The 25,459-nt window shown below is 41.2% G+C and overlaps 1 protein-coding gene across 6 annotated transcripts in view; it reads left to right on the forward strand.

Annotated features, from left to right (window-relative positions):
* The window catches only part of LOC130275781 (inter-alpha-trypsin inhibitor heavy chain H3-like), a 145,118-nt gene that overhangs the window by 25,224 nt on the left and 94,435 nt on the right, over positions 1-25,459 (forward strand). For all 6 annotated transcript variants that reach the window (XR_008844898.1, XM_056524181.1, XM_056524179.1 and 3 more), the window contains 8 exons: positions 91-272; positions 5,205-5,387; positions 7,028-7,167; positions 8,740-8,897; positions 12,078-12,116; positions 15,320-15,349; positions 17,203-17,316; positions 18,520-18,721. Coding sequence is in view for 5 of the 6 variants with exons in the window: in XM_056524181.1 (XP_056380156.1) it covers positions 91-272; positions 5,205-5,387; positions 7,028-7,167; positions 8,740-8,897; positions 12,078-12,116; positions 15,320-15,349; positions 17,203-17,316; positions 18,520-18,721 (1,048 nt within the window). In the remaining variant the exon portion in view is untranslated. The remainder of the gene's footprint in view (positions 1-90; positions 273-5,204; positions 5,388-7,027; positions 7,168-8,739; positions 8,898-12,077; positions 12,117-15,319; positions 15,350-17,202; positions 17,317-18,519; positions 18,722-25,459) is intronic.

Raw genomic sequence — 25,459 nt, forward strand, 5'->3', positions numbered from 1 at the left:
ATAGGGGATAAGTTTATTTCACCGCAGATTTCCATTAACATATTTACAATTATTTTGAGTAAAATATGTTAATATTTTATTTCATCTTAGGTGAATCAAACCCTTCAAAAATCCAAGAAAATGTAAAGAAAGCCATTCAAGGGAGATACACCTTGTATACCCTTGGTTTTGGCTATGATGTTGATTATCCTTTTCTGGAGAAGTTAGCACTTGAAAATTCAGGAATTGCCCGTCGCATATATGAGGACTCGGATGCAGCTTTACAGTTGAAGGTAATGTGTTATTGAGCTTTATAATGATTATCTTTTTGTAACACATGTCAATTAAGTTTCATCCTATTCATTTTCTGTGCTACCCTTCCTCATTCCCTGTTCTACATGCAAAGCTTTATTGTTTAGCATGTATTGGGATTTACCTCATGTCCCTGCTACAACATCATCCTTCTTCTCTCTTGAGTCACCCAGTCCTTCATTAAGTTTTTTTTTTTAATCTCTATCTATAGTTTATCTACCTGTTTACTAATTGATCGAGTATTTATATACAGTCCTGGGAGAAAAGTATTTTTTATAAAGAGACAGGTTGACTGAAAAGGCGTTCATTAAAAACAGACAAACAAAAAACATTCCATGGCTCATTGCTCACGGTGTTAGATGGGCTCCATTATAGCCTATGGAGCCTGTCATCTGCAAAGAGGTGGATTGAGCACCAAGGTCATTGGTGACTAGTCATATATTCAACGATCGGCGGGGGTCATAGAACTGAGACCCCAACTGATCAAAACTTTTGACACGTCTGCATGAATGTAAAAATTTTTTGACAGTAATGCTTTAGCAACAAAAATTAAGTGTTTCTCACCTCTTTGGTCTGCTGCGATTCCGATGATCCCCAGGTCTCCACATCTTGGTCCCATCTTGACTCATGCTCACTTATCCAAGTAGAATATTCAGTTTAGGACCTATGGGCAAGGGGTTTACTGCACCGTTCATGGAGGCAAAACATTTTAGACATTAGCTCAGTAGATACATCTGCAAGTTTTGATTGCTTCCCCCAAAGTTCCCTGCCCCCAAACTTCTTCATTGACTGAGCCTTCCTGCATATCATCTGCAGTAGCCCTAGGGCTGGAACATTCATTATACAGTCTATTGTATAACCAAAAAAAGGGGTCAGAGTTGTACCACAGTATAAAAATGTAAGCTGACACTGATAATGAAAGGAAAAGGATACACTGAGCGGGTCTACAGGTAAAGCTTATCCAACGGTGGTGCTAGGATACAGTTAATAGCGAGATTCAAAAGTATGCAACATAAAATAGAAAAAGGCAATTCTGCACTCACCGCATAGGTACAAGATAACCGACTCTTTACAGGTCCTCCGGCAGACTGGCAGACATGGTAGGCATGGGGCACTCAGAGGTGACAGCGCCCTACACCTACCATGTCTGCCAGTCTGACGGAGGACCTGTAAAGAGGAACCGGTTATCTTGTACCTATGCGGTGAGTGCAGGATTGCCTTTTTCTATCTTATGTTGCACAGTCTATTGTATGCCTATGGCTAAATTCACATTACCATTAAGCTCTGTTCAGGGAGATTAGTTCCCAGACTCTATGAAATGCGGGACCTGAGCAGAGAAAGAAATACTGCAAGAAGTAATTTTTTTCTCCGTTCAGCTCCTATCAATAAACGTACACTGGATGGAACCCATTTAACAGAGTCTCTGACGGAGCTCTCTCAACGCAGCTGAACGGTAATGTGAACTTAGCCTTAAAGGAGTATTCCTGCCAAATACATCTTATCTCCTATAAAAATGATAGGGGATAAGATGTCTGATCGCAGGGGGAGCCTGCTGCTGTGCTGGCCGCCACACCCTCTCCCATAGATATGAATGGAGGAATTGTGGCGTGACTTCAAGAGGGGACGTGGCGTCCTGTCACCAGTCCTGGGGAAACAGAGGTTTCCGAGACTGGAGAAGCAACCCCACATAGAATGTGGGTGCTGCACGGAGATCCGGGGGTGCTGCACGGAGATCCGCCATCAGACATTTTATCCCTATCATTTGGATAAGATGAATTTGGCTGGAATACCCCTTAACTGAAAAAGTGTGCATGGGCATCTGCAACATATCCTAATCAAAATCTGCAGCACCTGCAAATTAACTGTGAATTTCAACTCCTTCATTGAAATCATTATTTTTAAATGTCATCTCCTTGGCTGCTACAACACTTACTGCATATTTCCTGCACAAAAATCATGTGCAGTTCATAGGCAGTAAATAAGCCATGTCTGACATGACCCTTATTGGAAGTTTTTTGCAAGTGGGATGATCAAGAAACAGCAATTCCAATTGTGCGGCAATACCAATTATGAGTAGTTTTGTATTTCCCTAGAAAAAACATTTTGTTAGAGAAATTTGTTTAAAGGGGTATTCCAGGAAAAAAAACTTTTTTTTTTTTTTTATATCAACTGGCTCCAGAAAGTTAAACAGATTTGTAAATGACTTCTATTAAAAAAATCTTAATCCTTTCAATAATTATCAGCTGCTGAAGTTGAGTTGTTGTTTTCTGTCTGGCAACAGTGCTCTCTGCTGACATCTCTTGCTTGTCTTGGCAACTGCACAGAGTAGAAGAGGTTTGCTATGGGGATTTGCTTCTTAACTGGGCGGTTCCCGAGACACGTGTCATCAGAGAGCACTTAGACAGAAAAGAACAACTCAACTTCATCAGCTCATCAGTACTGAAAGGATTAAGATTTTTTTTAATAGAAGTAATTTACAAATCTTCAATGCAGTAGAGAATAGAATAACATCGGCACTCACCGGTCTTCTCTTAAAAAAGTCATACGCCCGCCGTACAATCCAGCCTAGCCAATAGGAGCAGTGCCGAATATCACATCTTCTCTTTGCTCTTTAATTTACAAATCTGTTTAACTTTCTGGAGCCAGTTGAAAGTTTTTTCCTGGATAACCGCTTTAACTTGGGATTTTTCCCCCCAAAACTTTACCCACCTTTTACACAACATTTATTAGTCCCACAAGGTAACTGTAGTACCATTGCAATTATAGGCTCATGCCAATCGCAAACATGGGGGCCTTTGCTGGGCTTCTGGCTGCCTAGGTAACCCATTGCTCCTAAAGCTTCTTCCTTTTGTAAGACACTAAGGTGCCACATCATTGAGGTTCCCCTGCTAGAATAGAAGCTCGGTCTTCAATGGGCAGGTGAGCGTCCGACCCACCTTCCACTGGAAACTCATGCAGCACTGAAAAGGCAGCACTCTTGCCTAAGGCCCCATAGAAAACCACTGTAAAAGGTGCATTGGTGGTCACATTTGCTCCTGATGTGTTGTACCCGGTTCTTTAGAGCAGTGGTCCTCAACCTTTTTTGCCTGAGTACCCCTTGACAGCCCATTCCCAAAAAAATTGTACCCCCATATTAGAGACATTTTGCAATGATTATGGTATAATTCATATGCTATAGTTTCCTTTATGACAGGCCCCTGTTCCTCTCCCTATCTCCCCAGTCCCCCAATTTACAGGTGACTTCTTTTCTAACCAGAGTTGTTTACTTTTCTTTACTTCACTATTTGACCTAGACCACCATTAAGATTTCTCCCATACAAGACTTCTCCACAGAACCAGACAAACAAACATTTTAGGCTTCTTTCTGCAGTACAATACCCACCTGTTTATTGTTACACACAGTAATAGTAACAGCATTGCATCCCCCTCTGTGTCCCCAAATATAGCTGTAGGCCCCCAAACTGCAGCCATATATAGTTGTAAGCCACCATACTCTCCCGCTTTGTTGCTCCACTGCTCCTCTGGTCTGAGGATCTATTGCTATGGCTCATAACAGTAGTTCCCCGGTCTGCAGGGGCAGTGGAGCACCAAATGGTACTTGAACCCCAGGTGGAGAACCAATGCTTTAGAGTAATGTTTGCATTTTTTTCTCCAACAATTTTGTGATTTGATAAGTTACTGGCAAATCAGTTTATTATTTTGATCAATAACATGAACTAAATCTTTATATTTACTCTTTAACCCCTTTCCGCTATAGGACGTATGCATACGTCCAATAATCCGACACGTTCGTGCAATTGGACGTATGCATACGTCATAGCAATCTCTGGCACTGCAGCGCAGTAGATCGGCGACAGGACCCAGCTGTCAATTACAGCCGGAGTCCCGCCGCAGCTGCCGGAGCCGCGATCGCGCTGGTCCCGGCAGCATTAACCCTATAGATGCCGTGATCAATCCTGATCACGGCATCTATGGTGTTGACAGGGGCAGCGCTCTCCCCCTGTTCTCCAACGGCGGCGCCGCGATACAATCGCGGGTTGCTGTTGGTTGCTATGGCAGCTGGAGGTCAGATCATGACCTCCTGTCTGCCTGCTACGGTAGCCTGTGAGATCCAGCCAGAGGCTGGATCGCACAGGCTTTAGTGTCTGCAGCTCATCAGGTTATACTGTGCTGCAGTACAAATGTATTGCAGCATAAGCATAACCTGTAAAAAGTGTAAAAAATAAAATAAAAAGTTCTTCAATAAAAGTATGAAGTGTAAAAAAAATTAAAATAAAAAAAATGCCCCTTTCCCAATAAAAGCCCTGTATTATCACCAAAAAAGATCAAAACCACAAATCATATGCATAATAGGTATTGCCACGTCCGTAATGATGTGTACTATTATGCTATAATATAAATTATCCCGCACGGTGAACGTCGTAAAAAAAACATCAAAAAATGCACAAAATTCATCAATTTTGGTACAAATAGAGGAATAAAAAAAGAACAAAAGGTAGCACGTAGCACAAAAATTAAAAAGAGCTCATCTCACAAAAAAATAAGCCCTTACAGAATAAATATAACATCACTTTTCGCAGAGTGTACACCATAAAAAAAAACGCCTGAAATTTTCCAGTTTTTCACAATATTTTGAAGTTTTTCACAAAAAATGCTTCATGTGTCAACAAAAATGCACCAGTTATTTAAAGTACAATATGTCACGAAAAAACTATCTCAGAATCGCTCTTCTCAGAAAAATGGTTATTACCATTTAAAGAGATCCATGTCAAATTTAAAAAAAGAGCCTGGTCATAGAGGTAAAAAATGGGTCGGTCCTTAAGGGGTTAAATGAAGATATATATATTTTCTTATCACAATTGTTACTATTATTATTTATTTAATATTTACCCTGTTTTATTTTTTCACTTCAGGGCTTCTACAATGAAATTGCCAATCCAACATTGATTAACATAGAAATGCAGTATCCTGAGAATGCTGTATCTGACCTCACTCAGAACAACTTCAGACAATACTATGAAGGGAGTGAAATTGTTGTTGCCGGACGTGTAAAAGATAACGTGAATTCATTTATTGTGGATGTAAAGGCAGATGGGGTAAGAAAAGATCATGTCTTGTAAAGGCCATAAGTCTTTTTACTTTAAGTACAATATATATTATCCTTTAAAATCCTTTCTTTTATTATAAAGTATATCACACTACTAAATCTGAATATTCCCAAATTTTTAAAATTAGAAGGAATAACAATAATTGGTTCTACTGGTAATGGGGCCTATGGCAAGCACTGAAATTGCGTGTGCTGCGACCCCTCCCCCCCCCCCCCCCCCCCACCCCAGCCATCCCCTGACAAATAAACCTTGGCTCGCCCTTATTCCACCAAAACCCTTCCAAATGCCCCTCCCCTGCATACAAAAACATTATCAGGATATAAGAAAGAAAATTGTACCACCATACAAAGGCTGGATAAAACCACATATTCACAAACCAACAATGTCAGTATACAAATAATACCAGGGCCTAATTATACTTGTCCCCCAGGAACTCACTATATAGTGGTCCCTCAACATACGATGGTAATCCGTTCCAAATGAACCATCGTTTGTTGAAACCATCGTATGTTGAGGGATCCGTGCAATGTAAAGTATAGAAGGCTGTACCCACCTGTCCCTGCCGCTCCGGACCGTCACCGCTGCTCTGGATGTCGCCCTCCATCACTGTCGCCGCGTCCCCGTGGTGTCCCTGACGCTCCGGACGTCTCTGCTTCCCCGGGATCCTCGCTCTCCGTCGCCGTCATCACGTCACTACGCATGCACGCTGCTCCTATTAGATGACGGGACGGCCTGCGTGCGACGTGATGACGAAGGAGAGCGCCGGCGATGGAGAGGATTGTGAAGAGGACGCTCCGGAGCCCCGAGGACAGGTAGGAGACCATCACCGAAGCACACGGGGCACCGTAATCGGCTATCCGGTGACAGCTGAAGCAGTCAGTGCTGCCTTCAACATGCGATGGCCTCTGTTGAAATTATCGTATATTGGGGCACTTCACACAGTGACTGATTGATGCAACAATGCAACATATTACGGAATAAAACCCCACAACACAGACTGGTATTCCCTCCGTATAGTGACCATAGAGAGGTAGATACCAGCTGTACACAGGATCTGTATACCATATAAAGGTAGGTATCAGCTCTACACAGGCTCTGCAGTCCATATAGATATAGATACCAGCTTTACACAGGCTCTGTATAACATGTTAAATTATTAGTTACATCTAGTGACTCTCACAGGTGATGTCTTTAGTGATGAGCATCATCCTTTTTTCTTTTCTGCTCTATCCAGATGGCCTTGTCAACTTTTTTTTATCCAAAACTAATGTGGTGGGTCACTTCATTCAATCATTGCATGCTGCTCTGTAATCTCCTCCCATCTGTTTTCAGGCAGGAGTTTGACAGATAGGAAAGGAGTGAGCACTGAGGAGTACTAGTCCCGTCCTCACTTACTGGACTTTGTCCTAGCCTGTGCTTAAGCTGGACAGGATTATGTTCTGGATAGCATAAGGACCCCTAGTGGTCTTTTAATAAACCATGATTTCTATAAAAACAGAGATAAAAAAAAGTGTTTGATTCCGACAGTGCCCATTTAAGATAACATTGCCACTTTTTCCTACTATCTGCTATAAAAAAAAAACTATACAGTATTTTGTACATGTAATTCGATGTCGTGTTTTGAATAGGCTTATTCACCTATGAAATACAGAGAAAATATTCCACTTCAAAATGAAGATGATGTTAGCAAAAAGCAGAAATACATCTTTGGTGATTTTACAGAGCGACTCTGGGCATATCTCACTATACAGCAGCTGTTAGAGAAACGGTACGTGTTATGGATGAAGTAATACACATGCATTTTTTCCAGATCTAGCAATTCTAGCTGTCACGTCCCCTCGCATAGGCTTGCATTGAGGGGGCGGAGCGTGACGTCACACGGGGGCGGGGCCGTGACGTCCCAATGCTCCGGTCCCTGTGATTGCCAGTAATCAGACCCGGAGTGAACATGCTCCGGGGACTGATTATAATGGGGTGGTGCATGCAAGATCACGGGGGTCCCCAGCGGCAGGACCCCCGTGATCAGGCATCTTATCCCCTATCGTTTGGATAGAGGATAAGATGTCTTAGCGCCGTAGTACCCCTTTAAAAACTGCTTTAAATGCCTGGAAAACTGCATTAAGGTTACAGGCCAAAAGACATTGTGGACAACGACATGATAATTAAATAATTTCTGTCAGGTCTGAACATTGTTGTATGGATTTAAATGACCACCTTTATCAACATTCTTGTATTCTTTATAAATAATTGTCAGTATTAAACAGTTAAAGGGTACCTCTCATCATAAAAACTTTTGATATATTATAGATTAATGTATGCAGAATAACTTCACCATTGCATGTTATTAAAAAATATGCTTCTTTCTATTTAATTTTCCACTTTGAAGAAATAACCACTAGGGGTCTCCCTACCAGTCCTGGCAGCAAGCATTTCAGACTCATGCTGGAGTCCTAAACACTACGAGCTGCCAGTCTGCTTTGTTCACAAAGGAGAACACTCAGAGCTGCCAGCCTGCTTTGTTCACAGCCTGTTTGGCTGTGAACAAAGCAGGCTGGCAGCTCTGAGTGTTTAGGACTCCAGCATGAGTCAGAAATGCTTGCTGACGGGACTGATCGGGAAAAATACAATAGAAAGAAGCATATTTTTCATTAACAGGCTATTGGAAAGTTATTCAACATTCATTAATCTAAAATATACCAAAAGTTTTTGATGAGAGGTACCCTTTAAAATGTTGATGGTGACATGAAACTCTACAATGCAATGACTTATCTATACCCATTGAAACAAGAAGGTAAGAGGGTAGTATTAATATATTAAATCCAAAAAGCAATAAGGTATTCAGTTCAATGTGTTTTATATATCTCCTCAACCGTTTCTTTAACAGACAATAATTGTTTTTATGGACCTTAATGCTATGTTCACACCTCAGACATTCCGGACATTGAGGGGCTCCGGCATAATCTGCCTGCGCTAGGGCTGCACAGGAATGTGCCATCTCATATGCATTCCGTATGGTCTTCGCACAAACAATGAAAGTGTTCATTCTTCTTGGCACAGAAATTCCACCATGTGCGCAGAGCAGCAAAATCCCATTGAATTCAACGGGACTCTACTGCATTGGAATTTCAGTGCCGAATTCCAATGACGAATCCAGGACGGACATTCTAGCATGTGAACATGGCCTTAGGATAAAAGATTAGTTGGGTTATACGGACCTTGAAGAACAATTTTACTTTGTATTATTTTTTTTATTATATAGTGTATGACTATGATATAACATTTGGGGAGTAACACGGAGACATGTGTCCACTGTACATCTCTAACATTATTTTACTAATAGGATTTCAGCAAACCCAGAAGAATTTGCAAGTCTAACAGCGGAAGCACTTAAACTTTCCCTGAAGTTTAAGTTTGTGACTCCTTTAACATCAATGGTAGTTACAGCACAAGAGGAAGAGGGGAAGCAAGACATGTTTATTGCTGATAAGTTTGTGGAAGGTAAGAATATTTCTCTTAATTGTCAGTAAATAAATACTGAAGTTTAAACATTTTTCTTTGCAGTTATTCAATTTCAACCCGTTTTATTTTATAACACAAACAAAGCAAAGAGTGGGGGATGGGCACTCCAACATGTCTAAATGGCTAGCTTGCAAAAAATAATAATAAGCACTGTAGGTTAATCCCGGTAATAGAAAAAGTGGGGTGCCAGACACTAGCAGGAAAAGCAATTCCGCAAAGTACAACAAAAAAAGACCAAAGGATATATCTGCACTAAAAACGAAAGTGAAGTTCAATTCATGCTTTATTGTATATACAACATCTTCGTACAGAGTCGAGGTACAAATCTTCACCTGGGGTGCAGGGAGGGAGAGCGGCTAGGCAGCCGAAGGCAGGAGCGTATAGCTAGAACGACAGCGCGGTTTCGCGTCAAGGACGCATCATCCGATTCCTCGCATCCTTGACGCGAAACCGCGCTGTCGTTCTAGCTTTACGCTCCTGCCATCGGCTGCCTAGCCGCTCTCCCTCCCTGCACCCAGGGTGAAGATTTGTACCTCGACTCTGTTCGAAGATGTATCGACAATAAAGCATGAATTGAACTTTACTTTCGTGGTGAGTGCAGACATATTCTTTGGTCTTTTTTGTTGTACTGATTCTATAACACATTCACTATCAACAAAGACATGCTCAATATTTATCATGCGTATTCTGCAGTTTTTAGAAAAATTCATTATGATGAATCCTTAAAGCACTCATCTAACGTATTCATCTAGTTTACTGAGCATTTTGTTCCTACTGTAAATTTTGTTAGAATTTTGTTGTGAAAATAAACTTTTTTTTTTTTTCAATAAATGTAGTTTTGGATCAAAATGTTTATTTTTCCAACAGAAGTAAAAATCACCACTCAATGTGTTACACTGGCTCTTATGTACATGGCAATACCTTATATGTGATTTTTCCCCATGGCTTGGGTATACTACATGGTTTAGAAGAGAAGTAGCATAATCTGCCATTCTGGAGTCTTGAGCTGGCAGGCATGGTTTTTGTGTGCCATACCATGCCATAAGTTTTCGAAGCCTTTCAGATAATAGCACAGTTTAACCTACCATAAGTGACCCAAATATATAAGAAACCTCTCTCTACCCAAAAAAGACCCCATCTTGGAAATTGCAGGTCTTAGAATAAAAAAGCACTATGACACACTTGAGTCCCTTTTTGTTGATATTTATTGATTAGTGATTGGACTAGAGAAACTGAAAAGTGTCAAAACATTAGAAACCCCATTTCTGGAAATAACGCCAATTTACTTTACATAATGTCACTATAGTGCACAATATTTTACTCCCAGTGGAGACCTCTGGAAAAATGCCCCGTATAATGCGGTTTCTCGTGGGTTTAGTATTACCCCATAGGAGGTCTTTATCTATTACCTGAACACACAGTATGGCCCATAGGAAAAAAGACAACTATGAGGCTTTTAGGATGCAATATTTGCTTAAAAAAAGCACCATTTTATTTTTGCAGAGGCTCCAATAGATCGCGGCAATGTGCAGTATTAACCCTTTAGAAGCGGCGGTCAAAGCTGACCGCCGCTTCTAAAGTGAAAGTGAAAGTGAAAGTATCCCGGCTAGTCAGTCGGGCTGTTCGGGACCGCCGCGGTGAAATCGCGGCGTCCCGAACAGCTTACAGGACACCGGGAGGGCCCTTACCTGCCTCCTCGGTGTCCGATCGACGAATGACTGCTCCGTGCCTGAGATCCAGGCAGGAGCAGTCAAGTGCCGATAACCCTGATCACAGGCGTGTTAATACATGCCAGTGATCAGCATAGGAGATCAGTGTGTGCAGTGTTATAGGCCCCTATGGAACTTATAACACTGCAAAAAAAAAAGTAAAAAAAAGTGTTAATAAAGGTCATTTAACCCCTTCCCTAATAAAAGTTTGAATCACCCCCCTTTTCCCATAAAAAAAATAAAACAGTGTAAATAAAAATAAAAATAAACATATGTGGTATCGCCGCGTGCGTAAATGTCCGAACTATCAAAATATATCATTAATTAAACCGCACGGTCAATGGCGTACACGTATACACGTAAAAAAATTCCAAAGTCCAAAAAAAGCGTATTTTGGTCACTTTTTATACCATTAAAAAATAAATAAAAAGTGATCAAAAAGTCCGATCAAAACAAAAATTGTACCAATAAAAACTTCAGATCACGCACAAAAAATTAGCCCTCATACTGCCCTGTACGTAGAAAAATAAAAAAGTTATAGGGGTCAGAAAATGACATTTTTAAACGTATACATTTTCCTGTATGTAGTTATGATTTTTTCCAGAAGTACGACAAAATCCAACTTATATAAGTAGGGTATCATTTTAACCGTATGGACCTACAGAATGATAAAGTGTCATTTTTACCGAAATATGCACTGTGTAGAAACGGAAGCCCCCAAAAGTTACAAAATGGCGTTTTCTCTTCGATTTTGTCACACAATGATTTTTTTTTCCGTTTCGCCGTGAATTTTTGGGTAAAATGACTAATGTCACTGCAAAGTAGAATAGGCGACGCAAAAAATAAGCCATAATATGGATTTTTAGGTGGAAAATTGAAAGGGTTATGATTTTTGAAAGGTAAGGAGGAAAAAACGAAAGTGCAAAAACGGAAAAACCCTGAGTCCTTAAGGGGTTAAAAACTGAACATCAGGAATCCTTTCATATACAGGACCTAGTAAACTGTCATCTATAAAGGGAATCAACATGGTAAAGGAGGAGAGCATATTTAAAAGAAGAAAAACTACCACAAGAGGACATCGTTTTAAATTAGAGTGTCAAAGGTTTCTGCAGTAATATCAGGAAGTATTACATTACTGAGAGAGTAGTGGATGCATGGAATTGCCTTCCTACAGAAGTGGTCGCTGCAAATACAGTGAAGGAGTTTACACATGCATGGGATAAGCATAAGGCTATCCTTCATATAAGATAGGGCAAGGGACTATTGATAGGATTCAGATTATTGGGCAGACTAGATGGGCCAAATGGTTCTTATCTGCCGACACATTATATTTCTATGTGCTGCTGTCACTTATCTGTACATAATCCTGTTAAATTAGGATGTAGGAGAACAAATTTTTATAGCCATTTTGTGTTTTGTAATTTAACCCTTTTATTTTGGCTATTTACAGGACAAAGCCCATATGTTCCATATCCTGTAGCAAAACTATGTAAGTTTTAATTTATCACATTTTATTCATTTATTTTATTTATTCCATATAATCAGTAAATAGTCAGTAAGGTGACATCTGCCAAACAGTTACGGTGGATGGGCTCTGACAAAGTATGGAACGGCTCATACAAGGTGGATTCTGGCTATTGTCTGCCATGGCCATTTCACCCCTAAAGGCTGCAATCAAAAGTGGTATCTAGGTGGTTAGAAGTCACATGACAATCATTTATTGACTGCAAAAAATTAAAAAAAATAATAATAATGTTGCATTTGTTTAATCCATAAATATATATTTTTTTGTTTTGCATTACATTTTGCGATCAAATGAAGGCTGCCATTAAAAAGTACCGTACATCTTGTCCCACAAAAAAAGGCTATTTTGATGCAGAACATATTGATCTGTATATTATAGGTTACCCAGGTACCCCCAGTGCGTTGGGAATAGGACTGGGACTCCCTAGGAAGAACAAGGGGAATACTGCCAAGTGTGATAACTATTTTGTAAAATGCTTTATCTTGGAAAGTGAACATTTTAATACCTAAAGGACTGAAACAAATTTTACTTTTATCTTTTCATTTTTATTTTCCTTGCCATAGCTTTAAAAAAATTTTTTTTTTTTTTTTTAACAACTAAGACATATGAGGGCTTGGTTTTTGTGGGACCAATTGTACTTTTAAATGGAATCCTTTATTTTTCCATACAATGTAATGCAACAGAAATAAATATTGTAGAGTGAAATTAATAAAAAGCAATTCTGCAACTTTTGGGGGTTTTAGTTTGTCTGTGGGGTTTAAAACGTTAATGCAGATCATATTTCAGGTGTCTATAATATTGGCTCCGGTTGTCTATAATTGTCAACATTATGGCAACTTCTGTTAACTAAAAACACCTACCAATAATAATGCACCAAGAGACTGTGAGCATTTATACTTTTTTTCTTACTTTTGAATAATATTTAAAAATAATATATTCTTACAGTCTTTTGGTGCCTTTAATATTGGTAGGTGTTCTTAGATACCATTATAGAAAGCAACAATAAAAAAGACTAGTTGACATTCCTAAAATAATGCTGATAATGCATGTAACAAGCAGTAGAGTGTAGAGAGGAAGGCACTGATTTTGGGGCAAGCACGGAAAGTAATTTTAACAATGGAATGGAGTAGAGCCGTGGCCCGGGGCAAACTGCAAATCCATTACAGAATGGGTGCTCAATCCCCTAAGCACAAGTCAGTAGCATATTCAACAAGAAAGAAATAAAGGTATGAAATGACTATAGCCTCTGAGTGCCTCATCTGCGTCTACCAACATCATCCCATTACTCTGAACTAAGGAATGAAGTAAAAGAAGACATTTATGTGGTGAGTGCTCTCCCTTTATTTCTTTCTTGTTGAATCTGATAATGCATGTGTTTTCCCTTATTGCGTACCATCTCATTGAGTTATATTTCTTTTTATTTGTCTAATGTTTCATATTTACTTTCAAATGATATAAAGGAATTAAAAATTAATACTCTTCAAAGTATAGCAACAATTTTCCAGGTAAATTTCAAAATCTGAATTTTTCAGGGACCAGTTCAGTTTTTAAGTGAATTTGAGGGTTTATGTTAGAAATACCCCCTAATGGACCCCATTTTGAAAACTTTTGTTAACCCTTTAGGTGTTTCACAGGTATAGCAGTAAACTGGAGGCAAAAATTCAAAATCTAAATTTTTTACACTAACATGTTCTTGTAGACCCATATGTTTTATTTTTACCAGGGGTAAAAGGAGAACCCCCCCCCCCCCCAAAAAAAAAAAATTGTAACGCAATTTCTCTCAAGTAAGGAAATACCTCATATGTGGATGTAAAGTGCTTTGTGGGTTCACTAGAGGGTTCAGAATGGAAGGAGCGACAATGGGATTTTGGAGAGCAAATTTTGCTGCAATGGTTTTTGCAGGGCATGTCGCATTTAGGAAGCCCCCATGGTGCCAGAACAGCGATAAGCACCCCACATGGCATACTATTTGGGAAACTAGACCCCTCAAGGAACGTAACAAGTGGCACAGAGAGCCTTAACACCCCACAGTTGTTTGAAGACTTTGCGTTGAAGTTGGACGTGAACATAACATTTTTTATTTTTTTTTAACTAAAATGCTGGTTACCTCAAATTTTTCATGTTCACAAGGGATAATAGGTTAAAACGTCCCCCAAAATTTGAAACCCCATTTCTCTTGAGTAAGGAAATACTTCATATGTGGATGTAAAGTGCTCTGTGGGTGCACTAGAGGGCTCAGAAGTGAAGGAGAGACATTGGGCTTTTGGAAAGCAAATTTTGCTGAAATGGTTTTTGGGGGGCATGTCTCATTTAGGAAACCCCCATGGTGCCAGAACAGCGAAAAACACCCCACATGGCACACTATTTGGGAAATGCACCCCTCAAGGAACATAACAAGTGGTACAGTGAGCCTTAACACCCCACAGTTGTTTGAAAACTTTGCGTTGAATTTGGACGTGAACATAACATTTTTAATTTTTTTTACTAAAATGCAGATGTTACCCCAAATTTTTCATTTTTATAAGGGGTAATAAGTGAAAAGTGTCCCCCAAAATTTGTAACCCCATTTCTCTAGAGTAAGGAAATATATAATATGTGGATGTAAAGTGCTCTGTGTGTGCACTAGAGGGCTCAGAAGAGAAGAAGCGACAGTGGCATTTTGGAGAGAGTATTGGGTTGGAATAGAAGTCTGGGGCCATGTGCATTTACAAAGCCCCCATGGTGCCAGAACAGGCTGTGCAAATGAAACATGACATTTTTAATTTTCAATGGACCACTGTTCCAAAATTCTGTCAGTCACCTGTGGGATGTAAATGCTCACTGCACCCCTTATCATGAGGGGTGTAGTTTCCAAAATGAGGTTCAATGTGAGTATTCATTTTTTTTGAGTTTATGTCAGACCTGCTGTAAAATGAGCTACCCCTGTGCAAATCACCAGTTTAGGCCTCAAATGTCCATAGTGCGCTCTCATTCCTGAGCCATTTTGTGCGCCCGCAGAAAGTACCAGGGAGTAAGGGCGTACCTGTACGCCCTTGGTCCCCAACAGGTGAATGATCAGAAAAAGAGAAACAGAAATGTAAATGAAAATTACAATGAAGATTTTAAAATTTGAAGTGTTTCTAAAAGAGTAAGTTTTACACTAATCATCTTTTTTTCATTTTCTCTAGTTTACCCCTATCAGGGTCCTCCAAATTTTGGTAAGTATAGGTTAAGTCATGGGTGAGAATACGTTAACATGAAATGACGTATATTTATATCATGTCATGTTTATCATCTTTAAACCAAGTACAGGAGAAGCCTAGACTCACCGTTAATGCCTGTCAAAGCCTGATCGTGCTGATGCCCCACATTAACTCTTTAGACCCAATGTTCAAAGTTGAATGCAAGATCTAAATGTCCAAATTCCTGGTGGCAGTGGGTTCGAGAGGCTCATCGGGAGCACTGCTGGTTAATTGCAGGGTCCTGTTCAGCTGGGATGATGGCCAGAGGGTCCCTACCTGCCTCCGTGCCTCCTGATCAGCACTCCAAATGTGTACAATTGGAAAACCAATAACACTGATCAATGCTATACCTAAGGCAATGTATGCAATAAAAAAAAACACAGGAAAAAGTCTTCTATGGAGACTAAAATATAGTGAAAAAAAAACTAATAAAAAAAAAACTAATAAATGTGAATAAACCCATCCCCTAAACAAAATATTAATCACCAAATAAAATTATGTTCACCAAATAAAATAATGTGAATAAAATTAAACACAAGCATATTTGATATAACAACATGTAGAAATGTCTACATTTTTTAAATATAATGTCCGTGAAAACACATGGTAGATTTTTAGTTTACATCATTCACCAAGTATAGAATTTTAGTCACTTCATATACCAAATTATTAAAAAGCGATCAAAAAGTCCTATCAAAAATTGATAAAAAATAGAGATAATGATGCAAATAATCTGTCCTCAGACAATCTGGTATACAGAAAAATCTAAGAGGTTATCAAGCTGAAGGGGATTTTTTTTTTTACAACTTTGCTCACTTAACAGTTTAAAAAAAAAAATCTTTACTTAAAGTCTATACTCCAGCATTGCCTCTGGTGTCCAACTCCAGTTCCCAGCTGCGCTCCTCTTCCTCTCCAAAATCTACAGCCCAGGCCCAGAGTGATGTAAGTGCCCAGAGTGTCACACTGCCTCTCTGCCAAATACTGGCTAAGGCAGGACAGCGCCACGACCAGTAATTGGCTGAGGGGCAGTATGGCATTCTGGGTGCCAACGCCACTCTAGACCTGAGTGTCACATTTTCTGAGAGGAAGAGGAACGCAGCCTGGGATTGGAGCTGAACACCGGAGGCACATCTGAAGCGCTGGAGGTAAATAAAAGTTTTTTTTTTTTTATACACTGTAACATTTAAAGTTAACAGTGTAAAAAACAATACAAAACAACAACAAAACTCCTGCTTGATAACCCCATTAAAGGGGGTCAAAAGGACAATTTTAAACATATTTATTTTCAAAACCTTATAAATAAAAGTAGTAAAATAAAACAAAATCCATATAAATTGGGTATCATTGTAATTGTATTGACCTACACAATAAACATAATGTGTAATTTTAACCATAAAGTGAACTGCGAAGAAACAAAATCCCCCAAATTTGCTTTTCCTGTTTCAATCTTACCCCATAAATAAATTTTTTATGGCCTCGCCATAAATTTAGAAATTTAGTTGTAAAATTAATGCTTTTATTACAAAATAAAATTTACCCCGCATAAAGCAAGTCCTCATGTGGCCCTGAAGGTTAAAAAATTTAAGAAGTTATAGATTTTAAATGGCGAAGAGGAACAAAACCAAAACGCAAAAATGAATATTAGCCCGGTCATTAACGCCAAAACAAAGCAGTTTCATTTAAGGGGTAATGTCCACCCTTCTGTCTTTTAATGTTGGTCATCAATGATCCTACAGTGTTGTGTTTTAATGCGTTTTCTTATATTATAGCCATTTTCTCAACAATGACTTATATAACTGGATGTTCACTTCTTTTATTTCTATTTACAGTGGATTCTGACCCTCATTTTGTAATAAATGTTCCACAAATGAATGACTCGCTGTGCTTCAATATTCAGGAGAAACCGGGTATGATCCTAAATCTCATCCAGGATAAAAAACTAGGTAAGTCATGGAGCTTCCGATATTTTACGTATTATATATTATATTTATATATTATGTCACAAGTACATAAGGGGCAAACATACAGCAAATTAGCATTTGATGTGGATGTTGCATGAATTGTCCTCATTAACATGACATGGCAATAAAGCCATACAGCTATGACAGATATTTTAAAACTGCATCAAAAACCTAAACATGAAATATCTTTTATGCAGTGTTAGCTCTGAATCCTGGTTCTAAATGTGAAGAATACCAGATATAATGCAACACATAGAAGCAAAGAAAACAATAGGGACAAAATTGCCACGAAATGCCTGATAAAATGTCAGTTCTATGACATGCTGGAATTTGAAAAAAATGCCATAAACCCAAGAAAAGAACATCAAGAAATAGCAATATTTATAATGCATTCAGTATATCCCTATTGACCTTCAATTAACATCTTGATGTAGCATAAGTTTGGCCCGCCAGTACAGGACAAAATAACCTGAGAGTACTGCCCAACATATACATTACACTTATATATACATTGCACTTATACCATATTCATTAAACAATAGCAATAATAAGAAACATTTCATTAAACATATACACTTTAAGAAAGATTAGTTTAGAAAGGGTTAAGAATAATGTCCTCCTCATCCTACAGAAAATACTTTAGACATTACTGTGACTACATGCTGTATATGAAGACTCTTGTACTTACAGTGTTGAAGTATTCCTCCCTGATGTGCAGTATCCTGCTTTTTCTCTGCATATGTGCTGTGGCTACAAGAGTGGCCCCAAGAGACAAAACATCACAGGGGACACTGCAGTGTTCAGAGGAGCCTGTGTGCCATGTTAAAATAAAAGATTATAACCAGACCTCATGTAATGTTAAGAAAAGCAGGACCCCTTACAGATGTGCTGCTTGTACTGCCATGATGGTGACCCTGGGACGCCAACCAATCCAGGACCCAATGTTGGGCTCTACTGTAGATTATAAAAAAGATTGGCAACATATAAGCAATCATACTGCAAATGGGCAACGGCACTGAATCTAATGGGCCTTGGATGGAATTAAGAGTGAAATCAGAGGCCCCTATAATGTGCTAGACCTCCCTGCCATTCTACAAGGCAGTTCTTGAGACATGTTCTTAAATACATAAGATTGTATTATTTGTTAGAAGATATCCTGAGACCAGTTAATATTGTTTTCTTTAGGTATTTCAGTCAATGGACAACTTATTGGAAACAAGAAAACAAGCAAAGGCAAATCAAATGAAACTTATTTTGGAAGAATTGGGATAGTAAACAGAGAGATGAAGATAAGAATTGAGGTGACTACTGACACAGTCACTGTTATGAACCGTAAAATCAAGAAAATCTTTACATGGAAGAAAACAAGCTCAATCAGCGAGGAGGGGTAAGACACTTCTAATACACTAACATTTCTATGAACTTTCTCTGAATTACTGACTCTTTTGAGAAGTAAGGTCCAGTGATCAGCTGTCAGTGTCGGTCTGTCATCACCCACAGAAATAGTCATACCTGGGGCTAGGGATGAGCGAATTGAATCTGACGAATCCGAATTTGTTATGAATTTCAGGAAAAATTAGCTTTGCAAAGAATCCGAATATTACTGCGATTCAATCATACAAATCGCTTCATTAAACTCCATTTAGTGTGGTCCAGGCTCCAGGGCATCTAAGATGGCGGCTCCACATGTCAGGACATGGGTTAGGGAACGCTGGGAAGGTGGGAACATGGGTAGGCAGGATGACCCTGAATCACATGCAGCATGCAGCCTATCAGCAGCCAGCCACCACCGTGATGTCACAGACCTAGATAATAAGCAGCCATCTTGCGGCCAGTCACTTCAGTGTTTTATTGCAGAGAGAGAGAGAGAGAGAGAGATGGACAGAGAGCAGTGTGTTGCACAGAAAAGCATTTTTACAGCAGTGATTCACCTCAAGCCCAAATCCAGCCTAGAAGCACTGATAGGGAAGGGAGAGAGAGATTGAGAAATTGCAATTTTGGGTGTAGTACACAGCGACTGTGTGTTGCAGCACTTGTGTGTACAACAACTGAAAAGCTTATAGTAGCCAGACAGTTAGGGTGAGCCGAGGACTAAAAGCCATAATCACCTGCTATTAGTGCCAAATACAGGTTGCATAGTGGAGCATATTGTCCTCCATTAAGTGTAACCTGTGCATACATAGGGGGTGTACTATTTTGTATTTGTTAAAGTCTTAAGGGCCTAGTAACTGTGAAAGGCAAGCCAAAAGTACACACCTGCTGCTGTTCTACACAAATACTGTTTTAAGTGTAGTGGAGCGTATTGTACTCCCCTCATAAGTGCATACCACGTACATACATCTATGTGGTATACCTTTTTTTCCTGTTATAATGCCAAGGGCCTAGTTACTGTGAAAGGCCAGCCACAAGTACACACCTGCTGCTGTTCTAGATAAATACTGTTTTAAGTGTAATGGAGCGTATTGTACTCCCCTCATAAGTGCATACCACGTATGTACATCTACGTGGTGTACCATTTTATTGTTGGTAAAGTCCTAAGGGCCTCATACTGCCATCAAATGTTCTCCTCATGCTGATGCCAGCTCCAGGCTGTCTCATACTGCCACCATATGTTCTCCTCATGCTGATGCCAGCTCCAGGCTGTGTCATTCAGCCGCTATATGGACACCTCTTGCTGCCGCCAACTCCAGGCTGTGTCATTCTGCCAGATTATGGTCTCCTCATGCTGCAGCCACCTCCAGGCTGTGTCACTGTGCCTCCATGTGGTCTCCCCATGCTGCTGGCACATTAAATAAAACTTTTTAGGTTCATCTATTTGAAAACTTCAATTTAACCCCTTCAGGACGGAGCCCATTTTGGCCTTAAGGACCGGAGCGTTTTTTGCACATCTGACCACTGTCACTTTAAACATTAACAACTCTGGAATGCTTTTAGTTATCAATCTGATTCCGAGATTGTTTTTTCGTGACATATTCTACTTTAACATAGTGGTAAATTTTTGTCCATACTTGCATCCTTTCTTGGTGAAAAATCGGTAAATTTGATGAAAAATTTGAAAATTTAGCATTTTTCTAACTTTGAAGCTCACTGCTTGTAAAGAAAATGGATATTACAAATACATTTTTTTTGGTTCACATATACAATATGTCTACTTTATGTTTGCATCATAAAATTGACGTGTTTTTACTTTTGGAAGACACCAGAGGGCTTCAATGGTCAGCAGCAATTTTCCGATTTTTCACAAAATTTTCAAACTCAGTATTTTTCAGGGACCAGTTCAGGTTTGAAGTGGATTTGAAGGGTCTTCATATTAGAAATACCCCATAAATGACCCCATTATAAAAACTACACCCCCAAAGTATTCAAAATGACATTCAGTCAGCGTTTTAACCCTTTAGGTGTTTCACACGAATAGCAGCAAAGTGAAGGAGAAAATTCACAATCTTCATTTTTTACACTTACATGTTCTTGTAGACCCAATTTTTGAATTTTTACAAGGGGTAAAAGGACAATATTTTTACTTGTATTTGTAGCCCAATTTCTCTCGAGTAAGCACATATCTCATATGTCTATGTAAAGTGTTCGGCGGGCGCAGTAGAGGGCTCAGAAGGGAAGGAGCGACAAGGGGATTTTGGAGAGTACGTTTTTATGAAATGGTTTTTGGGGGGCATGTTACCTTTAGGAAGCCCCTATGGTGCCAGAACAGCAAAAAAAAAAAACACATGGCATACCATTTTGGAAACTAGACCCCTCGGGGAATGTAACATGGGATAAAGTGAACCTTAATACCCCACAGGTGTTTCACGACTTTTGCAAATGTAAAAAAAAAAAAAAATTTTTTACCTAAAATGCTTGTTTTCCCAAAAATTTTTTATTTTTAAAAAGGGTAATAGCAGAAAATACCCCTAAAAATTAGAAGCCCAATTTCTCCCGATTCAGAAAACACCCCATATGGGGGTGAAAAGTGCTCTGCTGGCGCACTACAGGTCTCGGAAGAGAAGGAGTCACATTTGGCTTTTTGAAAGCAAATTTTGCTCTGGGGGCATGCCGCATTTAGGAAGCCCCTGTCACGATGCCGGCTGGCAGGTAGTGGATCCTCTGTGCCAGAGAGGGATTGGCGTGGACCGTGCTAGAGGATCGGTTCTAAGTCACTACTGGTTTTCACCAGAGCCCGCCGCAAAGCGGGATGGTCTTGCTGCGGCGGTAGTGACCAGGTCGTATCCCCTAGCAACGGCTCAACCTCTCTGGCTGCTGAAGATAGGCGCGGTACAAGGGAGTAGACAGAAGCAAGGTCGGACGTAGCAGAAGGTCGGGGCAGGCAGCAAGGATCGTAGTCAGGGGCAACGGCAGAAGGTCTGGAATCACAGGCAAGGAACACACAAGGAACGCTTTCACTGGCACTAGGGCAACAAGATCCGGCGAGGGAGTGAAGGGGAAGTGAGGTGATATAGGGAAGTGCACAGGTGTAAACACTAATTGGAACCACTGCACCAATCAGCGGTGCAGTGGCCCTTTAAATCGCAAAGACCCGGCGCGCGCGCGCCCTAGGGAGCGGGGCCGCGCGCGCCGGGACAGAACTGACGGGGAGCGAGTAAGGTACGGGAGCCGGGGTGCGCATCGCGAGCGGGCGCTACCCGCATCGCGAATCGCATCCCGGCCGGAGGTAGTAACGCAGCGCCCCGGGTCCGTGGAACCGACCGGGGCGCTGCAGTGAGGGAAGTGTAGCGAGCGCTCCGGGGAGGAGCGGGGACCCGGAGCGCTCGGCGTAACAGTACCCCCCCCCTTGGGTCTCCCCCTCTTCTTGGGGCCTGAGAACCTGAGGATCAGACTTTTGTCCAGGATATTGTCCTCAGGTTCCCAGGACCTCTCTTCTGGACCACAACCCTCCCAATCCACTAAAAAAAAAGTTCTTCCCCTGACCTTTTTAGAGGCCAAAATCTCTTTGACAGAGAAGATGTCCGAGGAGCCGGAAACAGGAGTGGGAGGAACAGATTTAGGAGAAAAACGGTTGAGGATGAGAGGTTTAAGAAGAGAGACGTGAAAGGCATTAGGGATACGAAGAGAAGGAGGAAGAAGAAGTTTGTAAGAGACAGGATTAATTTGACACAAAACTTTAAAAGGACCAAGATAGCGTGGTCCCAACTTATAGCTCGGGACACGGAAACGGACATATTTAGCGGAGAGCCATACCTTGTCTCCAGGGGAAAAAATGGGAGGAGCTCTTCTTTTCTTATCTGCGAATCTCTTCATGCGAGAAGAAGCCTGTAAGAGAGAATTTTGGGTCTCTTTCCATATGGTGGAAAGATCACGAGAAATTTCATCCACAGCGGGCAGACCAGAGGGCAAGGGGGTAGGGAGGGGGGGAAGAGGGTGACGGCCGTACACCACGAAAAACGGAGATTTGGAGGAAGATTCAGAGATTCTGAAATTATACGAGAATTCGGCCCAAGGTAGAAGATCTGCCCAGTCATCCTGGCGGGAGGAAACAAAATGTCGTAAATAGTCACCCAAGATCTGGTTAATTCTCTCTACTTGTCCATTGGATTGAGGATGGTATGCAGAAGAAAAATTTAATTTAATCTTGAGTTGTTTACAGAGAGCCCTCCAGAATTTAGACACAAATTGGACGCCTCTATCCGAGACGATCTGTGTAGGCAACCCGTGAAGACGAAAAATGTGTACAAAAAATTGTTTAGCCAACTGAGGCGCTGAAGGAAGACCAGGAAGAGGGATGAAATGTGCCATTTTGGAGAATCGATCAACGACCACCCAAATAACAGTGTTGCCATGGGATGGGGGTAAGTCAGTAATAAAATCCATACCAATCAGAGACCAAGGTTGTTCGGGGACAGGTAGAGGATGAAGAAAACCAGCGGGCTTCTGGCGAGGAGTCTTATCCCGGGCACAGATAGTGCAGGCTCGCACAAAGTCCACCACATCAGTCTCTAGAGTCGGCCACCAATAGAAGCGAGAGATGAGTTGCACAGATTTCTTGATGCCCGCATGACCTGCGAGATGGGAGGAGTGACCCCATTTGAGGATCCCAAGGCGTTGGCGTGGAGAAACAAAGGTCTTTCCTGGAGGAGTTTGCCTGATGGAGGCTGGAGAAGTGGAAATCAGGCAGTCAGGAGGAATGATGTGTTGAGGAGAGAGTTCAATTTCAGAGGCATCTGAGGAACGAGAGAGAGCATCGGCCCTAATGTTTTTATCAGCAGGCCGAAAGTGAATTTCAAAATTAAATCGGGCAAAGAACAGAGACCACCTGGCCTGACGAGGATTCAGCCGTTGGGCAGACTGGAGGTAGGAGAGGTTCTTGTGATCGGTGTAAATAATAACTGGAAATCTTGATCCCTCCAGCAGATGCCTCCATTCCTCAAGTGCTAATTTAATGGCTAGAAGCTCTCGATCCCCGATGGAGTAGTTCCTCTCCGCCGGAGAGAAGGTCCTGGAAAAAAAACCACAAGTAACAGCATGCCCGGAAGAGTTTTTTTGTAGAAGGACAGCTCCAGCTCCCACTGAGGAGGCATCAACCTCCAATAGGAAGGGTTTAGATGGGTCAGGTCTGGAGAGCACGGGAGCCGAAGAAAAGGCAGACTTGAGTCGTTTAAAGGCGTCTTCCGCTTGAGGAGGCCAAGACTTGGGATCGGCATTTTTTTTTGTTAAAGCCACAATAGGAGCCACAATGGTAGAAAAATGTGGAATAAATTGCCTGTAATAATTGGCGAACCCCAAAAAACGTTGGATGGCACGGAGTCCGGAGGGGCGTGGCCAATCTAAGACGGCAGAGAGTTTATCTGGGTCCATTTGTAGTCCCTGGCCAGAGACCAAGTATCCTAGAAAAGGAAGAGATTGGCATTCAAACAGACATTTCTCTATTTTGGCATAGAGTTGATTATCACGAAGTCTCTGAAGAACCATACGGACATGCTGGCGGTGTTCTTCAAGATTGGCAGAAAAAATCAGGATATCGTCCAGATATACAACAACACAGGAGTATAGTAGATCACGAAAAATTTCATTAACAAAGTCTTGGAAGACGGCAGGGGCGTTGCATAGACCAAAGGGCATGACCAGATACTCAAAGTGTCCATCTCTGGTGTTAAATGCCGTTTTCCATTCATCCCCCTCTCTGATGCGGATGAGATTATAAGCACCTCTTAAGTCCAGTTTGGTAAAAATATGGGCACCTTGGAGACGATCAAAGAGTTCAGAGATGAGGGGTAGGGGGTAGCGGTTCTTAACCGTGATTTTATTAAGACCGCGGTAGTCAATGCAAGGACGTAGAGAGCCATCTTTTTTGGACACAAAGAAAAATCCGGCTCCGGCAGGAGAGGAGGATTTACGGATAAAGCCCTTTTTTAAATTTTCTTGGACGTATTCAGACATGGCAAGAGTCTCTGGGACGGACAGAGGATAGATTCTGCCCCGGGGTGGAGTAGTGCCCGGGAGGAGGTCAATGGGACAATCATAAGGCCTGTGAGGAGGTAGAGTCTCAGCTTGTTTTTTGCAAAAAACGTCCGCAAAGTCCATATAGGCCTTAGGGAGACCGGTTACATGAGGAAGCACAGGGACACGGCAAGGTTTACTGGGAACCGGTTTTAAGCAGTCCTTGGAACAAGAGGGCCCCCAACTCTTGATCTCCCCAGTGGACCAATCCAGGATTGGGGAATGGAGTTGAAGCCAGGGAAGTCCAAGAAGGATTTCAGAAGTGCAATTGGGGAGGACCAACAGTTCAATCCTCTCGTGATGAGATCCGATGCACATTAGAAGGGGCTCCGTGCGGAAACGTATAGTACAGTCCAATCTTTCATTGTTTACACAATTGATGTAGAGGGGTCTGGCGAGACTGGTCACCGGGATGTTGAACCTGTTGACTAGAGAGGCTAAGATGAAATTTCCTGCAGATCCAGAGTCCAGGAAGGCCACAGCAGAGAAGGAGAAGGCAGAGGCAGACATCCGCACAGGCACAGTAAGACGTGGAGAAGCAGAGTAGACATCAAGGACTGTCTCACCTTTGTGCGGAGTCAGCGGACGTCTTTCCAGGCGGGGAGGACGGATAGGACAATCCTTCAGGAAGTGTTCGGTACTAGCACAGTACAGGCAGAGATTCTCCATGCGGCGTCGT

The sequence above is a fragment of the Hyla sarda genome, chromosome 6, assembly GCF_029499605.1.
Source record: "Hyla sarda isolate aHylSar1 chromosome 6, aHylSar1.hap1, whole genome shotgun sequence".
Classification (NCBI taxonomy): Eukaryota; Metazoa; Chordata; class Amphibia; order Anura; family Hylidae; genus Hyla; species Hyla sarda.